Source organism: Mauremys mutica, chromosome 2 (assembly GCF_020497125.1).
Source record: "Mauremys mutica isolate MM-2020 ecotype Southern chromosome 2, ASM2049712v1, whole genome shotgun sequence".
In the NCBI taxonomy this organism is placed as follows: Eukaryota; Metazoa; Chordata; order Testudines; family Geoemydidae; genus Mauremys; species Mauremys mutica.
In genome coordinates this window covers 66494167-66519466 of record NC_059073.1, presented here as the reverse complement: position 1 = coordinate 66519466, position 25300 = coordinate 66494167, and the positions used below count along the sequence as shown (strand labels likewise).

General features: G+C 38.1%; 1 protein-coding gene across 1 annotated transcript in view; it reads right to left on the bottom strand.

Moving 5' to 3' along the window:
* LOC123365314 (aspartyl/asparaginyl beta-hydroxylase-like) overlaps nucleotides 1-25300 on the bottom strand; it is a 127743-nt gene that overhangs the window by 41213 nt on the left and 61230 nt on the right. Inside the window, exons 16-18 of the mRNA XM_045008047.1 lie at nucleotides 18071-18153; nucleotides 7391-7477; nucleotides 2731-2881 (exon numbers count right to left, since the gene is read on the bottom strand). Coding sequence (XP_044863982.1) covers nucleotides 2731-2881; nucleotides 7391-7477; nucleotides 18071-18153 — 321 coding nt within the window. The remainder of the gene's footprint in view (nucleotides 1-2730; nucleotides 2882-7390; nucleotides 7478-18070; nucleotides 18154-25300) is intronic.

Below are 25300 nucleotides of genomic sequence, written 5' to 3'. Positions count from 1 at the left end.
AAGCATATAAGGCTAAAGATGAATACTCAGATAGTGCGTCTAAAAATCTATGCAAGGAATTTTTTTAGAAATGTGATTTTATCATCTTAAGCACACTCATGAAATATTTCTAAAGTAAATTTTAGTCCTGGAGACTAACATGTTCTGAGTAAATATTACAGTAATGCACAACTGTTTTTGTCAATAAATTCAGAAACTGACAGTATATATCTGGGGATTGGCAAATGCCTGTTAAAAGGCTTCATTACCACTTGAATGGCTCTTTAACAGTTTCAATGTTGTGCTAATAGGTCTGGCAGGCCAGAAGGCTTTTTCACTTTTAAGTTACTAGATCCCCTCCAGAGGAAGACTCACCAGGCTGCAGCAGCTAGCTGTGGGAGCTTGCAGGAAGGGTCAGAACAGGGATAGGAAGAGGCAGGAGGGAGGACACTAAGACCTAGGTGTGGCCCAAATTTTTCAGTACCCTGAAGTTCAGTGATAACTTTTTTGCGTTTTGTCAAATCTCCCCAAGGAGTTTAGTCACAAATTTAATTAACACATTTTTTAACAAGTATCATCAGTATGGAAGTATGTCCTCTGGAATAGTGACTGAAGCATGAAGGGGCATACGAATGTTCAGCATATGTGGAACGTAAATACCTTGCAATGCCGGCTACAAAAGTGCCGAGGGAACATCTGTTCTCACTTTCAGGTGACATTGTAAATAAGAAGAGGGCAGCATTATCTCTCATAAATGTAAACAAGCTTGTTTGTCTGAGCGATTGGCTGAACAAGAAGTAGGACTGAATGGACTTGTAAGTGCTAAAGTTTTACATTGTTTTGTTTTTGAGTGCAGTTATTTTTTGTGCATAATTATACATTTGTAAGTTCAACTCTCACAATAAAAAGATTGCACTACATTATTTCTATGAGGTGAATTGCAAAATACTATTTCTTTCATCATTTTTACAGTGCAAATATTTGTAATAAAAATAATAATATAAAGTGAGCACTGTACATGTTATATTCTGTGTTGTAATTGTAATCAATATATTTGAAAATGTAGAAAACATCCAAAATATTTAGTAAATTTCAATTGGTATTCTATTGTTTAACAGTGCAATTTAAACTACAATTAATCACGATTAATTTTTTTTAGTTAATCACATGAGTTAACTAAGATTAATCGACAGCCCTAATTTTAAAGTTTCTTTTATGCAGCTCAGAGTTTGGGGCAGATCCTTTTCATGACTATAATGATTAAGCTTCCATTGTTCTATATGAAGATAGAATTGTAAGTTAAAGTTATCAGCTGAAAAGTATGATCAACTTACAAAAAGCCTGTAAGAATTCAGATACCATGGTGATGGGCTACTTCATAAAAACCTTGACACACAAATATACAAGGAAAACTGTAAAGATACCATCTGTATTAGACAATCTAGAGGTAGCCCTAAATTATTTATGAATGTACTGAGTACAGCTGTAGTCTACCTCCAGTGCAAGACCCTATCCATTAAATAAACAAGTGATTTTTGCGTGACAAAGGGGGTGAGGTACTCTCTTTTATTATATCAACTTCTGTTGGTGAAAGACAGTTTTGTTGCTTACACAGCATTCTTCTTCAGGTATAAGAGTGCCAAAGCTGGCCTCTCTCACCAACAGAAGTTGGTCCAATAAAAGATATTAACTTACCCACCTTGTCTCTCTAAAATCCTGGGGCCAACATGGCTGCAACACCACTGAAGACAAGTGATTTTTTGTCAGCCAACTGATTGGTTGTTTAAGACAGTTTTCATGTAGTTCTTTAACCCATGAGATCTAGCAAACCACACAGCTGAGATACAGAATACCTAACTGATGGTGTAATACTTTACTGAACTTTCTGCTTCTTAGAAAGAGTTTCAATAGCAATGAGTGTAAATTATGTTAATTGAATAGTTTAAATAAATAAAACTAAACATATAAAACTGACAGGAAGCTTGTGAGCAATAATAAATATGGGATTTCTTGTCAACAGAGTTATACTCACTAATTACAGTCCCTTAACAGTGCATTAACAGCTTCAAAATAGATTTTTAAAATCTCAAAATATGCATTAAAAATGATGGTCTGATTTTGAGAAACAGCACTTTCCCAAACATGCAGCGAGGAAGGACAGTGGCTAAAGACACTGGACTGGGACTCAGGAGAATAACAATAGCAACACCACCTAACTATTGTATAGTGCTTTTCATGAGTAGATCTCAAAGCACTTTACAAAGTGAAGATAAGCATCATTATACCAATTTTACAGATAGCAAAACTGAGACATAGAGAGGTGAAGTGACATACCCAAGGTTGTTCTGTTGCAGGTTCCCTGCATGATCATATGTAAACACTTAATCTCTCCTTTCCTCAGTAACACCTCTGAAGATAGGCCTACCAAAGCTTCTCCTTCTCCTACTTCTGCCTGTATAGATCGTAAACTTTATGAGTCAGGGACTGTCATTCACTATAGGCACATCACCTAGCACAATGTGGCACAATTCTTGGCATTCTAGGCATTACTGTAATCCAAATATCTAATAATAACTAACAGCATTTTAGGGGGAGATTTTTCAAAAGTATGTAAGGGACTTGGGTATACAAGTCCCATTGAAAAATCAGTGGAACTGGTCGGTGTTCCTACTTCGCTTAAGCACATTTGAAAATCTCCCCCATAAATTGTGTACAGTTGAGTCATACATATAAGCCATATTTAAATCTTACCAAGAAATTGCTGCCTGTCTGCTTGTCGTTTCAGGCTCAATTTTACCAAATCAGCAGGGACGTCTGGCAGGCTAGCCACCTCCTGAAAAGTATTGATGGCTTTTTGCAGTATTTCATTGCTTCTCATCTTCTCAGCTAAGTCATCCTCACACTAGGTGGAATCACAAAATTCTTATAAATAATAAATTATCATATAGTTTGGAGTTTAAAAAAATTTCTTTTTGAGTAAAGGCAAAATTGTATCATTCCTCAATGTGTCAAATTTAACAAGTGCCTTCAAGTGTGAGCTTGGAGCAGAACTCTAGTTGCTTGTGCACTCTGGCAAGGTGGATTTCTATCCAGCATTCATATCTCCCTGGGAAATGTTTGTCATCATATGTATGAGAAATTATATCTGCATAATAGCACAAGGCACTTTGTTCACAACCACCTATAGCAGATTCTTACTTCTACATTCTCTTTTTGACAGGCATCCATGTAAATGAGATGAAACGGCATTCTTATATCAGAAGGTTTTGTCATCATAGACCATTTTCTAATATATATAGATTTTGGGCCACATTTTCTGTTGATGGAACTCCATTGAAGTAATTGAGTTATTCCAACTGAAAATTTGTCATTTTGTATTTTTCAAAGGTAACATGCTAGTGCAATGCATCATACCAAATTCTAAAAACTTTGTGGGTGATACTAGTTGAAATCAGAATTTCTGCTTTAAAACGACAATATTAATGATATGGAAGGAATATGTTTTATACAGATCAGAGCTGTCAGTGGATAATGCCTAATTTTCTAAACTCTCCAGATGTTGCCTGATGAGAAAGTCAGAGAAGCAGCCCCAGGAGCTGAAAGATACCTGAGCTATTGTTAAAATGCTACCATCATTTGCCAGGTGTTCAATAATTTTCTGGTAACTTGTGGCATCTACTTGCCATAACAATAAATCTTGTGTTATTTAAAGACAAATTGTTACACCTTATCAGCATGGGAATGCGAAGATTGGTTCTATAAGGCTTAGGAAAATGCTCAGAGCATTGGACCCCACCACTTTCTCTCCTCCACCCCAACCCCACATGGGGAAGAGCAGCAGGAACCAGGAGGAACTTGCGGGGCGGGGGGGGGAGACCATGACAATTCCCAGACTCTCAGGATCCTCCCTCAAAGCAGCCAGCACCAGTCAGAACCAAGGTTAGGCCTTCTAGCTCCCCTTCCTGTCCCTCTGCTGGGTGAGCGCTCTCTCGTCTCGCAATGAGGGGGAAGCTGCCAGGAGAGCAACCTTCTCAGCCTTCTGACAGCATGAGAACCCTGGATATTTTCCCGCTTGTTTGCCTGTTGTCTGCTGCCCTCCCAGCCTCCATTCAGTTCTTCTTCCACCACTGGAACCATTCTGGTCCCCAACCTGCTTCTCCCTGTTCATCGGGCTTTTCACCCTTTCCTCTTCCATTTATACCTTGTGCTCGTGCGGTCTCACTCTTCTCTTTACCTAGTTTCTTCTCTTACTCCCAACAATTCTTTCCTGTCCTCCACTTCTACCTACAGTAGCTGATAGAATTCTACTAGGAATATTCCACAAACCTCATTTTGTTTTTCAAGTTTGAAAGCAGACTTAGATGCATATTGACATGTAGGGTGAAATCCTTGCTCTATCGTAGACAATGGCAAAACTCCCGTTGACTTCAAGAGAACCAAGATTTCACCCCTAGCATGGAACCTCTCTCCATTGTCTGCATATATTTTGCTCCCCAGTTTTTAGTAGTGAAACAGAGCTAGACTGATCTCACATACTTAATTTTAAAAGTGTGAATATTGATTTATATGCTTTCTATGCTGAGTCAAATTAGTAGTATTCTATGAGTCCTTCCTAATGTCTCCTATTTTTATTGGCCTGTGTTCCATTCATATTTAGCTAATTAGCACGATGGGGTAGGTGCTTTTGTGCATCACAAGCACTTCAGTAATGGAAACATATATAGGTCAATCAATTTAGATTCAATGTTTTATTGACTACCCTGACATTAATTAAAAAAGTTTCAATCACATTAACTGCATATTGTTGCTGTCAGTGATTAATACCTAGCAACTCCTTACATACAGGTTTTTTTTTTTTAAGTTTACAACGTTCAATGAATTTCTTTGTTTATACAATTAATTCTGCACATCACGACTGACTGGCTCAAGCTCACTATTCTGAAACTGAAAGGGGAAAATACCATGATCATGTTACCTTTGAAAAATATGATCACAGTCAAACATTTGAGTGGTTTGTCCCAGAGACAAACTCAGAAATCAATAGTTAGGAATAATTTCTTTTTTCTTGATGGAATACCCTCTAAGAAACTGGCTTATTTTCTGGGATGAAAGATGGGGAAGGATGTTTAAGGAAAAATATAGCAGGAAGGAACAGCTGCCATCGTATTCCATCATATATCAAATTTCATTGATACAGATCACATCACATATTATTTGGAAAGAGCTCTGAGATCTCTGAGGATGAAAGGCATTACATCTATGTAAGATATTACCACTACAATATAGCAATTCTGATATGGTGTCAGCCAGGCCAAGAAATCAACCTAGTAATTGCTTGTACTTTGCGGATAATACCATAATTATAACTGCTGTTGCAGAAATTTGGGGAAAGGAACATCCATGCCTTTACAGTTTTCAGAACAATAAGAAAAAAAACAAGCCCCACCTATCTATTAGAGGCAGAATCTGGCCAATTCGTATGTATTGTATGAAGTCAATGGTGCCTTCATAATGCAGGAGTGAGGACACTCTTAGGGTGAAATCTTGGCCTCCTTGAAAAGTAACAGTGTCTTACAAATAAAATTATGTAATGACAGTCTTGGGAATGATCCACAGTACTTCAGCGCACACCATGATTGTCCAACTACTTTTTTCCAAGGCCCCCGTCCTCCACTGAAATCAATAGTAGTTCCATCAATTATTTAAAGGTGAGCATGCAAAAGTAGAAAGTTAATGCCACCTAGCCCTGATTACAAATTCCATACGTAGAATACAAGGCTGCCAAAACCAGAGATGCACCTATAAGTTACTTACGCATGTCTGAGAAAAGAATGCTAATTATGACATTAGGGCCTGATTATCAGCCTCTTTCATAATCATACTGTTACACCAAAGTGGTTCAAAGTGATATTAAAACTGCCTTAAAAGTGAAACTGAAGTTCCCAACATTTTGAAGAAAATCTTGGATGTCAAAAAGTCAGCATAGCTGACTTCATACCACCTGCTCCCCAGTTTAAGAGGTGCTTTGGGGGTGAGGAGATGTCGATGCCAGGAACAGGAGACTCTGCCTAACAGGAGAACTCTGGCCAATCCTCTGCCAGTGGAACAGCTTATAGGGAGTTGTTCCTGTTAGAGTACACTGGAGCAGCCTCTGGCTAGCCCCAGAATAGTAAATAGCAGAAATGGGATTTAACACTAACACTACGCTCTGCCTCCTGAGTCGTTAGACTTCTGTCCCCATTTACACCTGGACAACTCAGTGGGGTAACAAAATGGCTTTAGCTGCAGGCAAAATTTGGCCCGGTACTTCACCCACACACCACTTTGATTGAAGATGTGCCAAAGCTGCTCTCCCTGTCTCTCTTTTTTTTTATAATTGCAGCTTCAATCTAAGCGCAATGGGGGTAAGTATTAAAATCACCATTCCCTCACACTTGTACTAGTTTCATCCAAAGTCCCCACTGAAATGCAGGCTGCTGTTGGTTTCAATTTTAATTCTTCTGTAATGCTTCCATAGACATTTGATGCCAGTTGAACCCTCCTCCTGCTGGCCCGCAGACTGCTTTAGCAGCAAGAGAACAACTATTTCAGTGAGGCATTTTGTTAATGCTTTATTTAGTGTTATGGAGTCTTGTTCTGTTCTGACTGTTAAGCTCTGTGAGACCGTGTAAGAATAGTGCTACACACATTTACGGCATTCGATTATACTGTGAGGAATTACTGTTAAAAACATTTGCAAGCATTAATTTACAGCTCTGTGGAAGGGATTAATTCATAAAGAAGGGAAATATGAAAAGCATTGTTTAATAAAGAAATCTGTTCTTAACTGAAGCACCATCGCACAAATGGGGCCAAATGTTCTGCTGGTGTAAAAGGGTGTAGATCCATTGACTCCAATGGAATTTCATCCATTTCCATGATCAGAGAATTTGGTCCACTGTATACTACTGTGTATGCACTAGGTTTTTTGGTAGTTGGGGCTTTGGTTTTAGCATAACTGTTATTTACCAAGTGAAAACTGATAGTGACTCCAGTTCAAATGCCTCATTAATTGTAGCACAGCTCAACTTTCTTTTACTGTGATGGTTTCACTTGGCTTATCTTGATGAATATGAGTTCAAATAGATTTTTATTACACCTATTCCTGTGACTCCCCCATGCTTTATGAAAATAAAATGATTATTTCTGTTTTGGAGTTATTGCATCAAGGAACTAAATTATTATGAAGTCAGAGCTTGTTTTCCAGTGTCTATTTTCAGGAGGAGGATACTTGAAATAGACAACCAGGGGTTTTAACTTAAAAACTGGGATCACTGTATAGAATACAGAAACGGTCTGTTTTGTACACAGGATTCTATTATTAGATAACCTCTGAATATTATTTTTACATTTACAACAGTTTCACTGGTACCTGTGCTTTCCCATATCTTGCTCGTGGACTCTGTGGATATTTGCTCACTAATACTTCAAAGGCCTTCACAGCTTCTTCAACTTTTCCCTGAAAGGAAGATATTTATACTAAATATTTTCTGTATCTTGTAGCAAAACACTTACAGAACCCTGAGGGATAAATGGTATAATAAGATTAGTACCCCTGATTTTATAAAACAAAGCAGAAAATTATTTCATATTGTTAATTAATAGGTTTTTCTCTTACACACTATCTGACCAGATTGCCTGCTTATTCCAGAGAAATGCATTTTTATGAATTCATATAGGTCAATATAATTAGCTGCTCTTGGTTAAAACCAGTTGTTTTGTTTGGTCTTACAATGGCTAAAAAAAACTTTGATGGATTAAAATTGTACTGTAAACCACGAGACACTACGGTGAATCACAGAAGACCTTAAAAAGTAAATTTGGCAGAAGCAGTTAATCAAGGAATTTAAAATTCAAAATTCAGTACAAGAAATAGCTGACTGTAGCTAGAATTTTCACCTCAGCAGAGCTGAGTTGACCAAGGTTTTGCCCTGCCCAGATGTTATAGTAACCTAGGCTTTTTTACAATGGGTGACTTCAATAATCACACGGACAATAGCCCCTCTGGGTTGACTATATATAATGACTGACATGACAACTATGATCCAGTCTAGTTTTAAGGATTGTGATTATGAATGAGGATTACTGCTGTGTTATGAGCTGAACATCACTGTCTCTCATTTGAAGTGATGGCTCACTTCTGCTCCTGTTAGGGAATGAACATATTTCATTGGTATACCCAGAGAGATGATGGATCCAACTAAAGTGGTTTCAGACATAAAAAAGGAATGTATATACCATATGTCCAGTAAACAAGTCTGTTGATTATTTAGTGCAGGGGTGGGCAAACTTTTTGGCCTGAGGGCCACATTGGGTTTCCGAATGGAGGGCCGGTTAGGGGAGGCTGTGCCTCTCTGCACAGCCAGGTGTGGTCTGGCCCCTGCTCCCTATCTGACCCCCCCCATTTCTCGCCCCCTGATGGCCCCTTTAAGACTCCTGCCCCATCCAACTCCCCCATTCCCTGCCCCCCGCTGCCCCATCCAACCACCCCTTCTCCCTGACCACCCCCGGAACCCCTGCCCCTGACTGCTCCCCACTGCCCCATCCACCCTCCCATCTCCTTCCTGCCCCCCCAGGGACCCCTGCCCCAATTCAACCCCCCCTTTCCCCACCCTCTGACAAACCCCCCTTCTCCCTGACCACCCCCGGAGCCCCTGACTGCTCCCCATCACCCCATCCACCCTCCCATCTCCTTCCTGCCCCCCCAGGGACCCCTGCCCCAATTCAACCCCCCCTTTCCCCACCCTCTGACCACCCGCACCCTATTCACACACACCCCCGACCACCACCCCAAACTCCCCTGCCTCCTATCCAACCCCCCTTCTCCATACCCTCTTACCAGGCTGCCTGGAGCACCGGTGGCTAGCAGTGCTACAGCCGTGCTGCCCAGAGCACCAGGACAGGCAGCCATGCAGCCCGACTAGAGCCAGCCATGCCACTGCACAGCACAGAGCAGCGGGTCAGGCTGCGGCTTTGCTGCTGCGCTGCCCTGCAAGAGCTCACACAGCCCCGCCACCCAGAGCATTGCGCTGGCGACACAGTGAGCTGAGGCTGCAGGGGAGGGGGAACAGCAGGGGAGAGGCTGGGGGCGAGCCTCCGGGGCCAGGTGCTCAGGAGCTAGGCAGGAGGGTCCTGCAGGCCGGATGTGGCCCAGCCGTAGTTTGCCCACCTCTGATTTAACCCTTAACTCTTCACAGAAGGCAAGGTGGCAGCTTCACCCAAAAGAGCAGTCATTAGGCTGGTACTCATGAATCCATCTCCTGATGCTGAGGATCTTGCTAACTGTTGCCCTGTCTCTAACCTGCATTTTTACATAAGTTAATTGAGCAGACAATGACAATGGAACTTTGGGATCATTTGGAGTCTTCAGATTCAATTATTTCCTCTACACTGAATCTGGGTATGGGACGGAGTCCACAGAGGTTTTGCTGGTTGGAAACTTTTTCCCAAAAATGGACAGCAATCAGATGTTCAGGACGATTCTTTTATATCAGCAGCCTTTGATGTGGTTGACTCGACTTTGGCCCTGGCACAGATGGACAGGATTGTACTTGAGTATTCCAATTTCTCTCTTTCTTGGGGGATGAGGGGAAGGGGAGAGAAGCTGAGTGACCATGGGGCACGTCGATTTGAGTGACATATGCTGGAAGTTTCATGCTGACAGTACTAAAATATTCCTGGAATTTCTAAATATTATAGTTTCCTAACTCAAAAAGTGTTGCAGCCAACACAGGGAAATTCTGTATTAGACCCTGTCTAATAAAGAGGAACCGATCATAGAACTAAAAATTAATGGTAACTTGGGTACAAGTGAACATGACTTGACCATGTTTATAATGTGCAAACGGAATAAAGTCCAGACCAGTGATATATATTGGTGCTTTAAAAGGGTCAATTTCATAAAACTGAAAACAATTATGAGCCAAATCAACTGTGAGGAAGAATTTAATCAGAAAAAATTGAATAATTGGGAATTGTTTAAGAACATTTACTAGATACCCCGAAAGCCTCAATCCCACATTTGAGGAAAAAGATCATATTGGTTTAAAAAAAAAGAAAAAAGACCTGGTTTAGAGGGGAAGTGAAGGCAAGGCAACTATATATATAAACAAACCAATGGAAAAAGGGGAAATTGAAAGTAATGGACATAAATCAGAAGCCAGGAACTGTAGAAAAGTGATAAGGAAAGCAAAGGGACTAAAGGAAAAATCTATGGCCAGCAGAGTTAAGGACAATAAGGAGAAGTTTTTAAAGTATATTAGTAACAAAAAGAATCTTAACAATGGTATTGGCCCATTATTAGATGGAAATAGTACAATCAATAATAATGCAGAAGAGAAAGAAGTGTTAAATAATATTTCTGTTCTGTAATTGGGGGAAAAACAGAAGTTATCACATGATCTGTAGTAATGCAGCACTATCAGATAACACTTTCTATTCCACTAGTATTGCAAGAGGTTGTTAAACAGCAGCTATTAAAGTTAGCCATTTTTAAATCAGCAGGTATAGTTAACTTGCATCCAAGAATTTTAAAGAACTGTCTGAGGAGCTCACTAGACCATTAATGTTGATTTTCAACAAGTCTTGGAATACCAGGGAAGTTCCAGAAGACTGGAAGAAAGCTAATGTTGTGCCAATATTCAAAAAGGGGAAACAGGCCTATAATTACTGGGTCATCCTATCTGACATCCATCCTGGGCAAGATAATGGAAGATATGGAACTATATTAATAAAGAATTAAAGGAGGTTAATATAAATTAATGCCAATCAACATTTTTGATGAGATTACAAGTTTGGTTGATAAAGGTAATTGTGTTGTTATAATATACTTAAACTCCTGTAAGGCATTTGAGTTGGTACCACATGACATTTTGATTAAAAAACTAGAAAGATATAAAAGTAAGATGGCATACATTAAATGGATTAAAAGTTGGCTAACTGATAGGTTTAAAATGTAATTGTAAATGGAGAATCATCATCCAACAAGCGTGTTTTTAGTGGGGTACCACAGGGATTGGTTCATGGCTCTGTGCTATTTGTCACTTTTATTAATAACCTGGAACAAAACATAAAATCATCACTTATAAAGTTTAGACATGACACAAATAATTAAAAGGACAGATGATCTCAATGCCTTGGTAAGATGGGTCCAAGCAAACAATATGTGTTTTAATATAGCTAAATGTAAATGTATACACTACAAACAGTGGCTGGAGGAGATAGCAAGGCAGTTGAGCTACAGTATCATCATTATGTGGATGGCACACAGCTCGTTTTCTCTTTCTTCAGCCCCATATGGTACAGTGTTTTTGCTTTTCAAGATGCGGGCTGAGCTAGGGGCTTGGATGAGGGTGAAGTGGATGAAGCTCCAGTCACATAAATCAAAAGTAATCTTGGTTGGTTGAGAATAGAATAAAGATGGCTTCTGCCTCTATGACTGAGTAAGACTGTTTACCTTTTGTCAATACGATTGCAATTTAGGTCTACTTATGGATCCCCAAATGCTCCTGGACTCTTAGGTGGCCATCTGCTTTTGATGTGATGACCGATCAGTTCTCTCTCATGACCTTCCCACCCTTATCCTGGCCTTTGATATTCCAAACATTGCACTAGTTACTTATCTGAGTGCAATTCAAGATGTTTGTATTAGAACTTGTCAACATTTTTAGACAAAAAGCATTTTGTTGAAAAAATGAGATTTCAGTGACAAGGAAATTTTAGGCAAAAATATTTTGTAAATATAAAAAATATTTTTGACTAAATTTCAAATGAAACATTTTGACTTTTCTATATTTTTCATTCAAAATGGTGGGGAGGGGGAAATCAATAAATTCCACTCTCCCTTTTTTTTTTTTTTTTTTTAAACTTTTCCTTTCCCTCACTGGAAATGAGTTGAGGGAAGAGTTAAAAAGGGAGATAAAATGGAGTTCTGTTCTTCTCTTGCAACCCTCTCTCAATGGAAAAAGAAAGGAAGATATAAAAAAAAGTGAGAGGAAGTGGGATTCTTCCTCACCATTTCAAAACAAAACAAAAATCAAATTTCAGTGGAAAGAAAAGGGAAAAAAATGAAAAGCTGAAAGGAGAACAAAACATGAAAATTCAATTTTTTTGTAATAAAATGAAAATTTTAATTGTTTCAAAAATGTCAACATTTTCATTGATAGACAAAAATAATGAAAAATATGAAAAATTAAGTGTTTTTTTAAAAAGTTCATTCAAAAAGATTTTGAGGGATCAGGTGGTACCCATGAAGAAGATGGCTGCCTAGTTTCAGACTTCCTCACTCCCCACATATCAATTTGTCTCTAATAATTATTTTCCAAGCAAATTGGCAGTAAGTGTCATCAAAGTTTCAATTAATCCCCTGGATAAACTTCAAATTGTTGACTATGGATTCCAGTGAAAAAAAAGAAAGAGAGGCCACAAAAGACCTAAAAGGTAATAATTGGAGATATACCAATCTCCTAGAACTAGAAGGGACCTTGAAATGTCATTGAGTCCAGCCCCCTGCCTTTACTAGCAGGACCAAGTACTGATTTTGCCCCAGATCCCTAAGTGGCCCCCTCAAGGATTAAACTCACAACCCTGGTTTTAGCAGGCCAATGCTCAAACCACTGAGCTATCCCTCCCCTCCTAAGCCTGAATCACCTAAGCAGCTGCAAGGCCACAGCAGAACCTAGCTCAGGATATCGCAGCACTGAAGCAATTCCTCACAGACTGACTAGATTCAATCTCAAAAGATATTTGTGGACTCTCTCAGGATGTATGTGATATAAAATCCTGAACGGGTCACTTGGAAAATGAGCTACAAAAGACTGCATTGAAACCAGGGAAATGAAAGAAGAAACTGCCTCCTTAAAGCTTAGACTAGACAAATTGGAAGAAAAACAGGATGACTTAGAAAACAGATCTTGAAGAAACAAACTTTACCTCTTGGATATTGCTGAGGGTCTAAAGAGGATGATTATCATCAGCTTTCTTCAGAAGCTCCTCCCTGATATACTTAAATTGGATCCCCAGAGACCCCCAATTAGATATTGAAAGGGCTCTTCAAATGCGTGGTATTAGAAGCCAGGAGTCTGGCAAACCCAGACCCATCATCATTAAACTTCAGCAGCTTGATGATGTAGTAACATTAATGAAAGCTGCTAGAAAACCTGAAACCCTTATGTACAAAGGCCACACATTTTCTCTTTTTCCCCGACTTCTCAGCTGAGCTTAACAAAAAGAGGGCTACATTCAATGGCATAAAGCAAATCTTCAAGTACACATTCACCTTCAGTATGGATTTAGTAGGCTCCACAAGATTTTGCAAAACCCACTATGAATCTTGGCCAACACCTCAAAGACGGAGACCAGATTTGACCAAAAATAACAGAATGGTTTTTCATCATGAAAAGCCTACCTCAAGAAGTTTAAAAGTCAGTTGGTTTTCTTATATGCCCTTGTAGATGTGATAATATTCCCTTATATCGTCTTCCAGCTCCTAGTAGATAACCAGCAAGACTCAAGTCTTGCTGATCTCCTTGGGAATTGCGCAGTAATAACAACCACAAGGCATAGAGTAACTGTTTAACACTAAGATGGAGTTTACAGAACTTCAGTCAGTAGTTGGTACTATCTGCATTAATCATCACAACTTGCACTGCTAGACAAGATCTCTCCATTACCTCTGCCTCTCATGGTTTGTGTTACAGAACAGTCAACACACTCCTGACAAATAAAGTAGGCTATAACCTAAACCTTAAATAGCACTAGTTATTCAATTTGTGCATGGCATTGAACATACTCTGAATATGATTTTTATATTGTATTCTTAGTATTTAGATGATGTGTTTACAATTGATTTGGTAAATCAATATAAATTAATTTACATATGATTAATTGTGTATATAAATATATGTGTATATGTGTACACAGAAAATCTTTTGTATCTATTATATATATTTTAGAATCCCCAATGGTATTTATAGGGTAATATAGGACTTTAAATATATTTAATTTAGAGATGTTTATACTATTAGATAATATAGGGAAGGGAGGAGTGGATAGAACTGAAGTCATCAGAGATCTGAATGTGCCCACACTGGCTTGTTTTAAGTCTGTTAATATTTGTTGTTTTCGGTAGCAAATATACTTTGAAAGACACATGATATTTAACTATAGCTCTTTTTGTATGCCTGCCACACTCAGAGGCTCAACTGAAGGCATAAATTCATTCAAAATAACCAATATTTAATATGTATAAATACAGACTATCTCCTAGAGAGGTGGTTTTACAATTTCAACTTATCTTTAGAATAAGGCAATATATCTTAATATATCTTTTAAAACTTTCCATGAAATTTCTTAGAGTGCCACTCCTGGAATATGAGGGGACTTCATCAATCTTCCAAAAAAATTAGAATCCTGGGACACCTTGGATTAAAAAAAAAGTGCCAAGTAGCTTTATTGCAGGAAACTCATCTTGCAGAAACAAATGCCAACAGAAACAAGAAGATGTGGGTAGGTGTTGAGTATCATTCATCACTGAATTCTAGGAGCAGAAGCACATCCATCTGAATTCACAAAAGTATAACTTTTCAATATATACAGTCTTGGACTGATCCTGAAGGAAGTTACGTTCTTCTTGAAGGCTGTTTCAACTCAAAAAAGTTAGTATCCAAGTGGAGGTAATTCTGAATTTTTCAAAGACATTGCAGTCATTTTTTCTAATAAAATGGATTGGTAATACTGGGAGGCAATTGGAATACTATGCTAGACAGACATCTGGACAAATCCAATTACACAAGACCCCTCTTCCAAAGCACAGTATGCCAACCCTCATTATTAATGAATGAACTTGATTTAAAAGATATATGGAGGCTGAAACGCCCCAAGGAGCGTGACTATGCATATTTCTTTACAGTACACTCATCTTACTCCAGAACTGACTTTTTTCATGTGTCTTCGGCACTGATTCCAGCATGCCTAGAAGCAGCTACTGATGCTATTAATTTCAGATCACGCTCCAATTATACTTACCGCAGACACTGGTTGCGCATCATTAAAATCTCCTAGGTGGACTCTGCTACTAAAAGATGCAAAGTTTTGTTCTACAGTTGATATAGTCATTTCTAATGTCATACAAGAAAGAAGCACTCTCAGATACCATGTTTTGGGAACCTCTGAAAGCTACTGTAAGGGGTGAATGCATAAAATATGCCTCCAAAAGAAGAGAGAAAGACTCAAGTTACTAGACTTTCTGGACAAGGAAAGAGATGAGTGGCAGAGAAAGTATAAGATTGACCCAAATAATGAAAACCTCCTATGTTCTCTAATCAGTGCCAAACATAAATATAATGAATGCTTATCCTGCATTCATTGACTTTTCACATAATAGGGTCAAATAAAGATATTATGAATAGGGAAATAAAGCAGGTCAACTATTTGCCAGAAGACTTAAGATGGATCTAGCCAACAATATTTGTTCCTTACTACAAGAGGAAAGGAGTGCCATCTTTGAACCAATAGATATAAATAATCGATTTAAGCAATTCTAACAACGTTTAAATCAGACATCCTCATCAATTCCATCATTATTGAATGCAGTTGATATTTTTGGAAAGAGCTCTGGTTTTCGCATTAACTTGAATAAATCACAAGCAATGGATCTATCCAAGAGAAGAGATCTTTCTCAGTTTCAGCATTTTCCATTTGAAAAATGCAAGGAAATAACTTATTTAGGTGTTAATATTTATCCTAATCTTCCCAAAGTTGTTTCTATAAATATGGACTATGTATTAAAAGAAATTTCCAAGGATGTAGAGAGGTGGTGTCTCTTCCCTCTGTCCTTACTGTGGAGGAATAGAAATAGCTAAAGTGAATATCTGCACAAGAAAGACTTATCTCATTTGCTTATTGCCTTTTAAGGTCTCTTCTTTGCTTGAATAAATAGGCTTATCATGCAATTTATATAAGATAACTTGCTTGCCACTCTCTTAAAAAAATCCTGGGCAACTGGGCAGATTTGTATCTATATTATCTACCATTCCAAATGTGTCCTCTTGGAAGGTGGTTCCCCTCCAGTAGCTCTGTATACACACTGGCCTGGTTTGAGATTGAAAAAAGCATAGTTATGCCATTTGGTTCCCTCTCTTTTATATACCTTAAGAGACTACCAACACACTTAAAGAAAAATCCAACCTTTGCATCTCCATGGGGGCCTCCTGCAACATGTTGATTACAGTGTCTGATCTTACTAATTCTCTTCTTGTACCACTATAGAATAGCTTATGTCTCAGGATCAAAGCTAGCTCTATGCTTAGACAATTTAGATAGAAAAAAGATTAATAATAATTAAAGATATAATACAAAATAATAGACTGGCCTCCTTCAATTACATATGCAATATCAGCTACCGCAGCCTCACAGTTCCTTCTTTCAGCGGCTATGCCAAGGATTCATGCAACGATGGGAGACAATTGGTCTGTTTCAACTCTCACCTCTAGGAACATGTTAAGAAATCGGGAAACAAAAGCCACTTTGTAGGAATTACTTATAGGTGGCTATTACCTCTCAATCTTACTCTCAGAGAAAAATGGGGGAAAAAAAACTTAGCATTACTGTCAGAACAGAAACCCAGGAAGATATTTGGCTTAACATGAAAAATACTTCAAGTTCTTTATCCTTGTGATTCTTCCAGAACAAGATATTAAACAGGTATTACGGGACTCCAGAATGTTTGTTTAAGGCTAGATTGGTACCACACAGTGAATGTTGGAGATGCAAACAGCCCCATGTCAACCTTTAACACATCCTCTATACCTATCAAAAACGCATGTGTTCTGCAACACCATATTCAGTGCTCTCTCAAAAACTTTTAAGTGTTGCTATTTTTCATTCTCCAAACTTGTATATTTTAGGGGTGCTGAATTAGTATTACCAGTTAACATTAAGAAATGGATTGCAGTAGTGGCCAAAAGAGTTATCTCAGAAAATGGAAATCTGCAATTCCTCCCTCCTACACAGACTGGCTTAGTGAGCTCTTTACTATCGCATTAATGGAAAAAATGACACGGTCGAATAGCAATGCTTGGGGGAAAAAAATAAAGCTATCTGGTCACACATGAAAACTGTTGCATACTTTTGCAGGTTAATATATATTAGTCCCCAATACTCATAGCTTATGTTCTCACTTACAGTATATATCTACTTAGTCACTTTAACAATAGATGCTCTGCATGACCTCTATAGGCTCAGGCTTTGTTTTGTTGGAGCAGGGGGATTTGGTTTGGTTGATTGGTTTGGGTTTGTTTTTTCCCACAGGTTTTACAAATAATGAACAGTGAAATTAGTTATTCATACGGTATTTCCATCTTGTGCATGTATTTATCTCTTTTGTTTTGTTATGCATTTATATTAACAAGTTGTAGTATTATCAGTCCTTATAGCAAATTCGTCAAATAAATAGGATGATACCTCCTTAATCACTTTAAAGACAGCTGAGGTCAGCTGGTGTGCTTTTGCTAGCAGTGATTCAATTTGAACATGTGAGTAGAGGAGTTGGAGCACTGTGTACCCATTAGTAAGACAGAGCCAGAATTTATTGATGTTCAGGACAATTTATAAAACTAGCCTGTTCACTCAGGTTTCTGCCTGAAGAAGTGTTAGAGGAGGATATTTATTTTTACAGGTGGATAGAGGATGTCTGTATATCTGTTGACAAGGCCCTGATAATTTTTTTAAATAAATATTTTGTATATGCACCTAGAGACAAATATGGGAACATTAAAAAATATATATATAAAAATTCAGTAAGTGGTTAAGATGTAAATTAAAAAACACAGCGAGTGCCCATGACAGACATGAAAGAACACACATTATGACCTGAAAGGACAAAAGGTGAATTACCAAGCTAAAATGAACATTGAAGTACAATCACAAATGTGTGCTGAATGCTTGGTTAGAGAAAAACAGAAACAAATTTAAAATTCATTATCCTTGTTATTTTTATGTTTGTTAGTTTGGAGCCATGGTTTACGGCACCAGGAGAAACAGAATTCAAACCTACCTTTTTACGTAGCTTTTCTGCAGCATTCAGTTCAGCTTTAATGGTCTTATCAAACTTGTTTAAGAGTTTTGGTTTCTTCTTAGCTAGAAGAGTTTAAGAACAAACAAAAAACTACTATGAATTTCCTTGAACTTTCACAAGTACATGTTTGGAAGTTTCCTTTAACCACAGCACGATAAGGTAGGTTCAGAATACACTGGAAAAAAATAGGCAAGCATTCATTATGCCTATAAAAAACTACATTTACATATGAAAGTCAGCATTTATGCACTTACATTGAATAACTGTTTACTTAAATGGACTTTTGGGAATACAATTATCCAGTTTGCCTGTACAAATGTCTTTTCTGACTGGAAACTGTCTAAATAATTAGTGCAACAAGAAATACACACTGGAAATAAAATATACTCAACAAAAATTTGTTTTCCCATACTGAAATTACATTTCACTGGGATTTGAATCCAATCGTGATTTAAAGATTTCTTGTGATGCAGAATCCACCTCAACCCTTGGTAACTTTTTCCAATAGTGAATTACCCTCACTATTAGAGTTTGAATTTATCTAGCTTCAACTTCTAGCTATGGGATCTTATTACGCATTTGTCTGTTAGGTTAAAGAATTCTCTACTATCAGAAATTTTCTCTCTATGATCAAGTTCTCTCTTAACCTATTCATTATTAAACTAAATATTCATAAATGATCTGAAAAAAGGAGTGAACAGTGAGGTGGCAAAGTTTGCAGACAATACAAAATTACTCAAAATAGTTAAGTCCAAAGCTGATTGCAAAGAGTTACAAAGGGGTCTCACGAAATTGGGTGACTGGAAGACAAAATGGCGGATGAAATTCAAGGTTGATAAGTACAAAGTAATGCACATTGGAAAAATAATCTAACTATGCATACCAACAGATGGCATCTAAATTAGCTGTTACCACTCAAGAAAGATCTTGGAGTCATCATGGATAGTTCTCTGTAAATATCTGCTCAATGTCCAGTGGCGGTCAAAAAACCTAACGATATTAGAAAACCTTCGGAAAGGTATAGATAGAAAATATTATAATGGATTTAGAGAGTGGCATGATATGCCCACACCTTGAATACTGCATGCTGTTCTGATTGTCCCATTCAGAAAATGTATATTAGAATTGGAAAAAGTGCAAAGAAGGGTAACAAAATGATTGGGGTATGAAACAGCTTCCATACGAGGAGAAACTAAAAACACTGGGACTGTTTCGTTTAGAAAAGAGATGATTTATGGGAATATGATAGAGGTCTGTAAAATCATGAATGGTGTGAGGAAAATTAATAGGGAAGTGTTTTTTTATCCCTTCATATAACACAAGGGACACTCAATGAAATTAATAGGCGGCAGATTTAAAACTAACATAAGAAAGTACTTCTTCACACAATACACAGTCAACCTGTGGAACTCATTGTCAAGTGGTGTTGTGAAGGCCAAAAAGTATAACCGAGTTCAAAAAAAGAATTAGATAAATCCATGGAGGATAGAGCAATCGATGATTATTAGCCATGATGGTCAGGAATGCAACTTCATGTTCTTATGTTATTACATAAATTGAGTTTCTTTACTCTCTCACAGTTAACATGTTTTCTGTAATTTGATCATTTACTGTAGCTCTTTTCTGAACCTTTTTAAACATCCTTTTTGAAGTGCGCACATCAGGATTGGGTGCAGTATTTATTACATTCATGATCTCATTAATTCTGTATACAGAGGTAATACTGCCTCCCTACTCCTAATGATGCCCTCTTTATATGGAATAGGATTAGTCCTCTTAACCACAGCTTCACACTGTGAGCTCATGTTTAGTTATTTATCCACCATGACGATGAATCTTTTTCAGAGTCACAGCTTTCGAGGACAGTCATCTATCTTATTTTCTTTGCTCCTAAAAAAATTTCTATTTGGTTGTATTAAATGTGAGCACACACAAAATTACTGATGTGTACAGGATAAAGCAGCAGATAACTGATTTTCTCCAAGTTTATTATGGATTATGTATAAACAATCTTTGCTCTTACATTTCATTGAAGACAAATATCTTCCCCAACACAAAAAACTACCAGTTGTCCATGCTTTTATTTAAATTATAATTATCTGCATGTTTTTTATTTAAATTAGATTTAATTATTTCTTTGTTTCTCTCGGGACAAAAAGCCATTAATAAAATGAGAGGAAACAGAAATATTATACTTCTGTGTAGGAGTTCAGAACAGCAACAGTATTTTTGATTAATACTACATGTAAATGTCACATTGTTGCCATGTCAGAGCACTTCCTCCTGGCAAGGAGTGGCCCTGCTGGCCCCTCAGCCTCTGTTTTCCCTTCTCAGAGGTCCTCAGAAATACTTCTCCAACATTATCTTAGGCTAATAAACACCCATGACACAGAGTAATTTATTAAAATGGACACCTCAAATGACAAAATAAAGTTCAATACTATAGCTCAAATGGTTTGGGCTCCACTATCTTTCATGACTCCAGGATCTTTCTTTGTGTCAACTGTCCCTCAGACTGGAGGGCTCTTGGGCTTACCCTCAGAGTCCCTTACTAGAGTTCAGAAGCTCAAACGAAACAATAAAACAAACAATGTCCATTCACCTAGGGCTTAACAAAACTCTCAAGACCCTTCTGGGTCTTTCCCAGCTCCCTGCCCCTTGTATGTCCCCTGGGGCTCCCTTTTGTTCCTGAGTCTCCTCCTCCTGCTACGCAGGTCTCCCAGCTTCTGGTCTGTTTCTCTCTTCCCAGGCAGCACTTGCAAGGAGAGTGCAGAGTCTGCTCGCTCTCTCTCTCTGCTCCAATGACAGTTTTATTATTTAGAAAAAGTGGATCATCTTCAAGAGGACAGATTGAGAAAGATCCACATCAGACTATCCCATAGTCCAGTGGTTAAGGCACTTTCCTGCGGTGTAAGACACCCATATTCCAATCTTTTCTCACATTAGAGAGAGGAGGAACCTGATCCCAATCCCCAGCAAGATTGGGCTAAGGAGGCAGCTGCCTCCTTCCAGCTGTTTTGCTTTTGTCAAAATAACCAAAATCAAAATGAACATTTTAAAATTGGGTTAAAACAAAACATTCCATTTATACATTTCTGAAACATGTTGATGTTTTTAGTTCAGTTGTAACCATTTAGTGAACTCAAATTTGTGAATAATTTGGGTCGACCAAATCTGCATTTATTGGTGAATACACCATTAACCAAAAATGTTTTGCACTCATCTACTCCTGACCACCTGTGGTCACTAAAGATTCTTTGGCACTTTTTGTATAATACTGTGTCTTGGCCAAATTTTAATTCTAGTAATTATAGTTTCCAGACCTCAGTTTCTCCTGAAGTTTCAAATGGAGAGAGTATTCTTTTATATTTTCTTTATAAACTGTTGTGTAGCATTGCTGTGAACTGTTAAACAAATGCCAAATTTCATTTCAGAGATGGTGATATTTAAGTGTTGTGTAAAGTATCCCTTACCCTTCTTACAGGGCTGCTGTGAAACTTTCAGTATAGGAAGCGCTTTGATATACTTTGGTATACTTAGAAGCACAAATTTATTATAATCATTTTTTATCCCTATTGATCCCTGATACAACACAGTGACTAACTGGATTTCAAAAACTGCTTTGTAAGAGGGGGGAAAAGCTATACAAAATCTTAAAAGATTTTGCTCCTACTTAGTATTTACTAACAAACAGGATTGAGAATAAAATTGAAAAGAATCTCACCTCATTAACAGATTGTTTTTGCTTTCCTATCCATTTTATTGTCGCGTTGTATCTCATCCTTTGAAAGTCAGCATTTGTAGATCAGGAAGGCAAGGATGATAGAATCAAATTGATCCTATGAGTGTTTTACATAATATAGAAACAGCCACTCTCAAATTGCACTATCCAAATGCATAATGCAATATGAACTATGCTTGTGAACATGGGGATATTTTGAGTGAAAAATGCAAAGCTCTTTAACACAGAACAATTAACACAGATAACACACAATGAATTACATTTCTTTTGTTCATTTCCCCATGGAATATTTAATAGATCTTCATTTTACTTTGTGGACTAAGCTGATATTCTGTTTTGCTATGTCTCTCTTTTGTATTGATCTATGAGAGGAGAGGAACAGGTTTATTGTATTTTCATACAAATATAAAGTAAAGTAATGTTTTAGCTATGATGAAGTCTTGATCGAAACATTCATATATTTTGAACCCAACAGAAGAAATGCAATTGTTATTCCTTATCAGATTGGTGGACCATCCAGTCCAGTATCCTGCCTCCAGCAATGACCAGCACCATATGCTATAGAGATGGTGCCAGAAACCTAGTAATGAACAATTACAAAAAACGTGGCCATAAGAAATCTGCCCACCAGCTAGTGATTAATATAGGCCCTGAAGCAAGAAAGTTTATATCCTTCTCCTCCTTCCCACCTATCTAATGTATCTTTGGATTGTCTCATTATCCATATAGTCATGATTGCTCCCAAAACAGTTGGGAGTGCTTGAATAATTCCTGTGTGTTTTAGAGGACAGAATTTTCAAAGGCTTTCTCCACTTTTCGCCTTATGGTAGCATCTCAAGACCCCAAATGAGATTAAAACGTTGTGTTAGATACTGTAATACCCATGGTAAGAAACAGTTCATGCCATAAGGAGCTTACAATCTAAACAGTCAAAGGATTGCAGAGAAAGAAGAGCCACAAAAATCAAGTGAATTGCCCAATTCAGCAAGTTAGTGGGTGAGCCACCAATAGAAAGCAGATCTCCTGATTCCAAATAGAACATCCTGCCTCTCTTTATCTTCAGGATTAAACCTGCTAACCAGAAAGATTTATGGCACATCCCAACAACCAAAAAATGTGCCTTGAGCTCAGTACTTTCATGACAGAGTTCTTTTGGTGAGAAAACCCGTTAGATTTTATTATTTGCTTCTTTATTCCACATATACAATTTGATTTTAAATAGTACTGTACTTTTTTAGAGAGTTATTTCTTGTATTCAGCCAACATTAACAAAATTCTGGACACTGGAACTCTGTATATAGAAAAACTTAATACATTTGTGACTTTCCAGAATTTAATTCTCAGTCCTTACAGCATGAATCAGGATTTAATTGAAAGACTAGCTAACTGAAAAGAAACCGACTATCATAAGAAATGAAGGAAAGTTACATGGTCTCATGGCTAGGGTTTAGTGTTAACATATACAGGAGCTATTTTATATCTCGTCCTTCTCAGATCTGTTGAGGATGGGAATGGTTATTTTCCTTGGGGGAAAGCGGGCAGACTGCCCCACACAGGCAGTATATCCCATTGATTTGAGGACAGTGCTGTTCACGTAGATATGAGAAGGAAGGGAGACATCAGGCATATAACAAACAATGGCACAGAAGAGATAGTGAGAAAAAACCTCAGCACTGTAAATTGGACAGATATGATATACTGAGTCTCTTTCTCAGAGAAAGAAGCCTTCCTTTTCCCTGGCATCTGGTTTAGATGAGGGTTGGAAGAACCTTTCCTCTGTTTCAACAAAATAATATCATTTTGATCCCCCTTAAAATTAAACATCAACTCTATACCAGCAGGAGGCCAATATGCAAAGCTGAAAATGAACTGTTAACATAAATATTATTCAGCTGTGAGGCACTAACTAATATGACACAGTAAACATTACATAAAGGGCAATCATTTTCATCTGCCCGTTTTACTGAGATGCTGTAGGATTCATCTGGGAGCTTTCAATGCAACCATCAAGTATTCCAGTATATTAAATGTAGCCTGTAGTCTCCCTGCAGGGGTATTTTAATAAATTATACACAACTTCCTTCTAGTGTAATAATCCTTTAACAGATGAGGTCACATCTGTTAAGAAAAGGCATTATGGAGAAGCTAACTAATCTGGTTTCTGGGAAAAAAAACAAAAAACAAATCCGCCCTAAACAAATGCAGAGTGATAGGACCACTTAGGAGATTTACATTTCATCTCTGCCCAGGTACTAAAATAATAATTATGCATTTATATATCATGCTTTGGCCTTGCAAGAACAGTATGAGGTGTGTTCAGTTACAATCCTGGATAAAGGAACAGGTTTGTTATTCAGTGGCATAAAACTACTAGAAAATGAGTGGGTGACATATAAACACCTCTCATAAAACAATTTCCATTGTCAAACAATGGGTAGGGCCCTACCAATTTCACGGTCAGAAGATTTTTAAAATAGTCAATTTTGTGGTTTCAGATGTTTCCATCTGAAATTTCACAGTGTTGTAACAGTGGGGGTCATGATCCAAAAGGAAGTCGTGGGTGGAGGTCGCAAGGTTATTGTAGGGGGATTGTGGTATTGCTACCTTTACTTCTGCACTGCTGCTGGCGGCGGAGCTGCCTTCAGAGCTGGGCGGCCACAGAGCAGCCGCTGCTGGCCAGGGGCAAAGCTCTAAAGCCAGCTCCCCTGCCACCAGCAGCACAGAAATGATAGTTGCAGGATATGGGGTAGGTGGCTTCCCATACGCCCAGGTTTTCCTGGCAGCCTCCTGCCTGGATCGGGGGCTGACATCTGGGGCTGCAACCTCTCAATCCCAGGTCAGGGGCTATCCCAGCCAGTAGCCATGGAGCTTCCTGAAGGTGGGTCTGACCCTGCTCCAGGAACAGCCCCTTCAGGGGAAGAGGAAGTCCCATCCCTCCCCAGCCCGGGCCGGGACTAGTAGCTATAGTCCAGCCCTGTCCCTCCCCCACAATAGCCAGCTTTCACAGAGGAGATCGGATTTCACGGTCCATGACACATTTTTCACAGCCGTGAATTTGGTAGAGCTCTAATTATAGAGCAGCGTATCACCTAGAGGAAGGCTTTATTTTTATTGATCAAAACAAGACAAAATAAGTTGTAATTAATGTTGATGAATAATGCATATCTTATTTTTATGTGAAGAAACATTGTATGGTTTGGATTTTAATAGATTGCAAGTTACTTTTAATGGGCCTCTTATGCACAAGATTCATCAACTATTTAGAATATAGGCACTTTTTAATTTAACTTTTCAAAAAATGTAATCAGTAAAAGGCGAGATACCAGAATCACAATATAGCAGAATCAGGAGAAGAGGTATAATTTGTCCTTATGGGATGCATTATTTTAGCCCTTGACTTAAAAGTGCCCGTATAAATTTTTGCTCCCAAGAGAGGACATCAGAAGAATATCATTAACAACTATCCT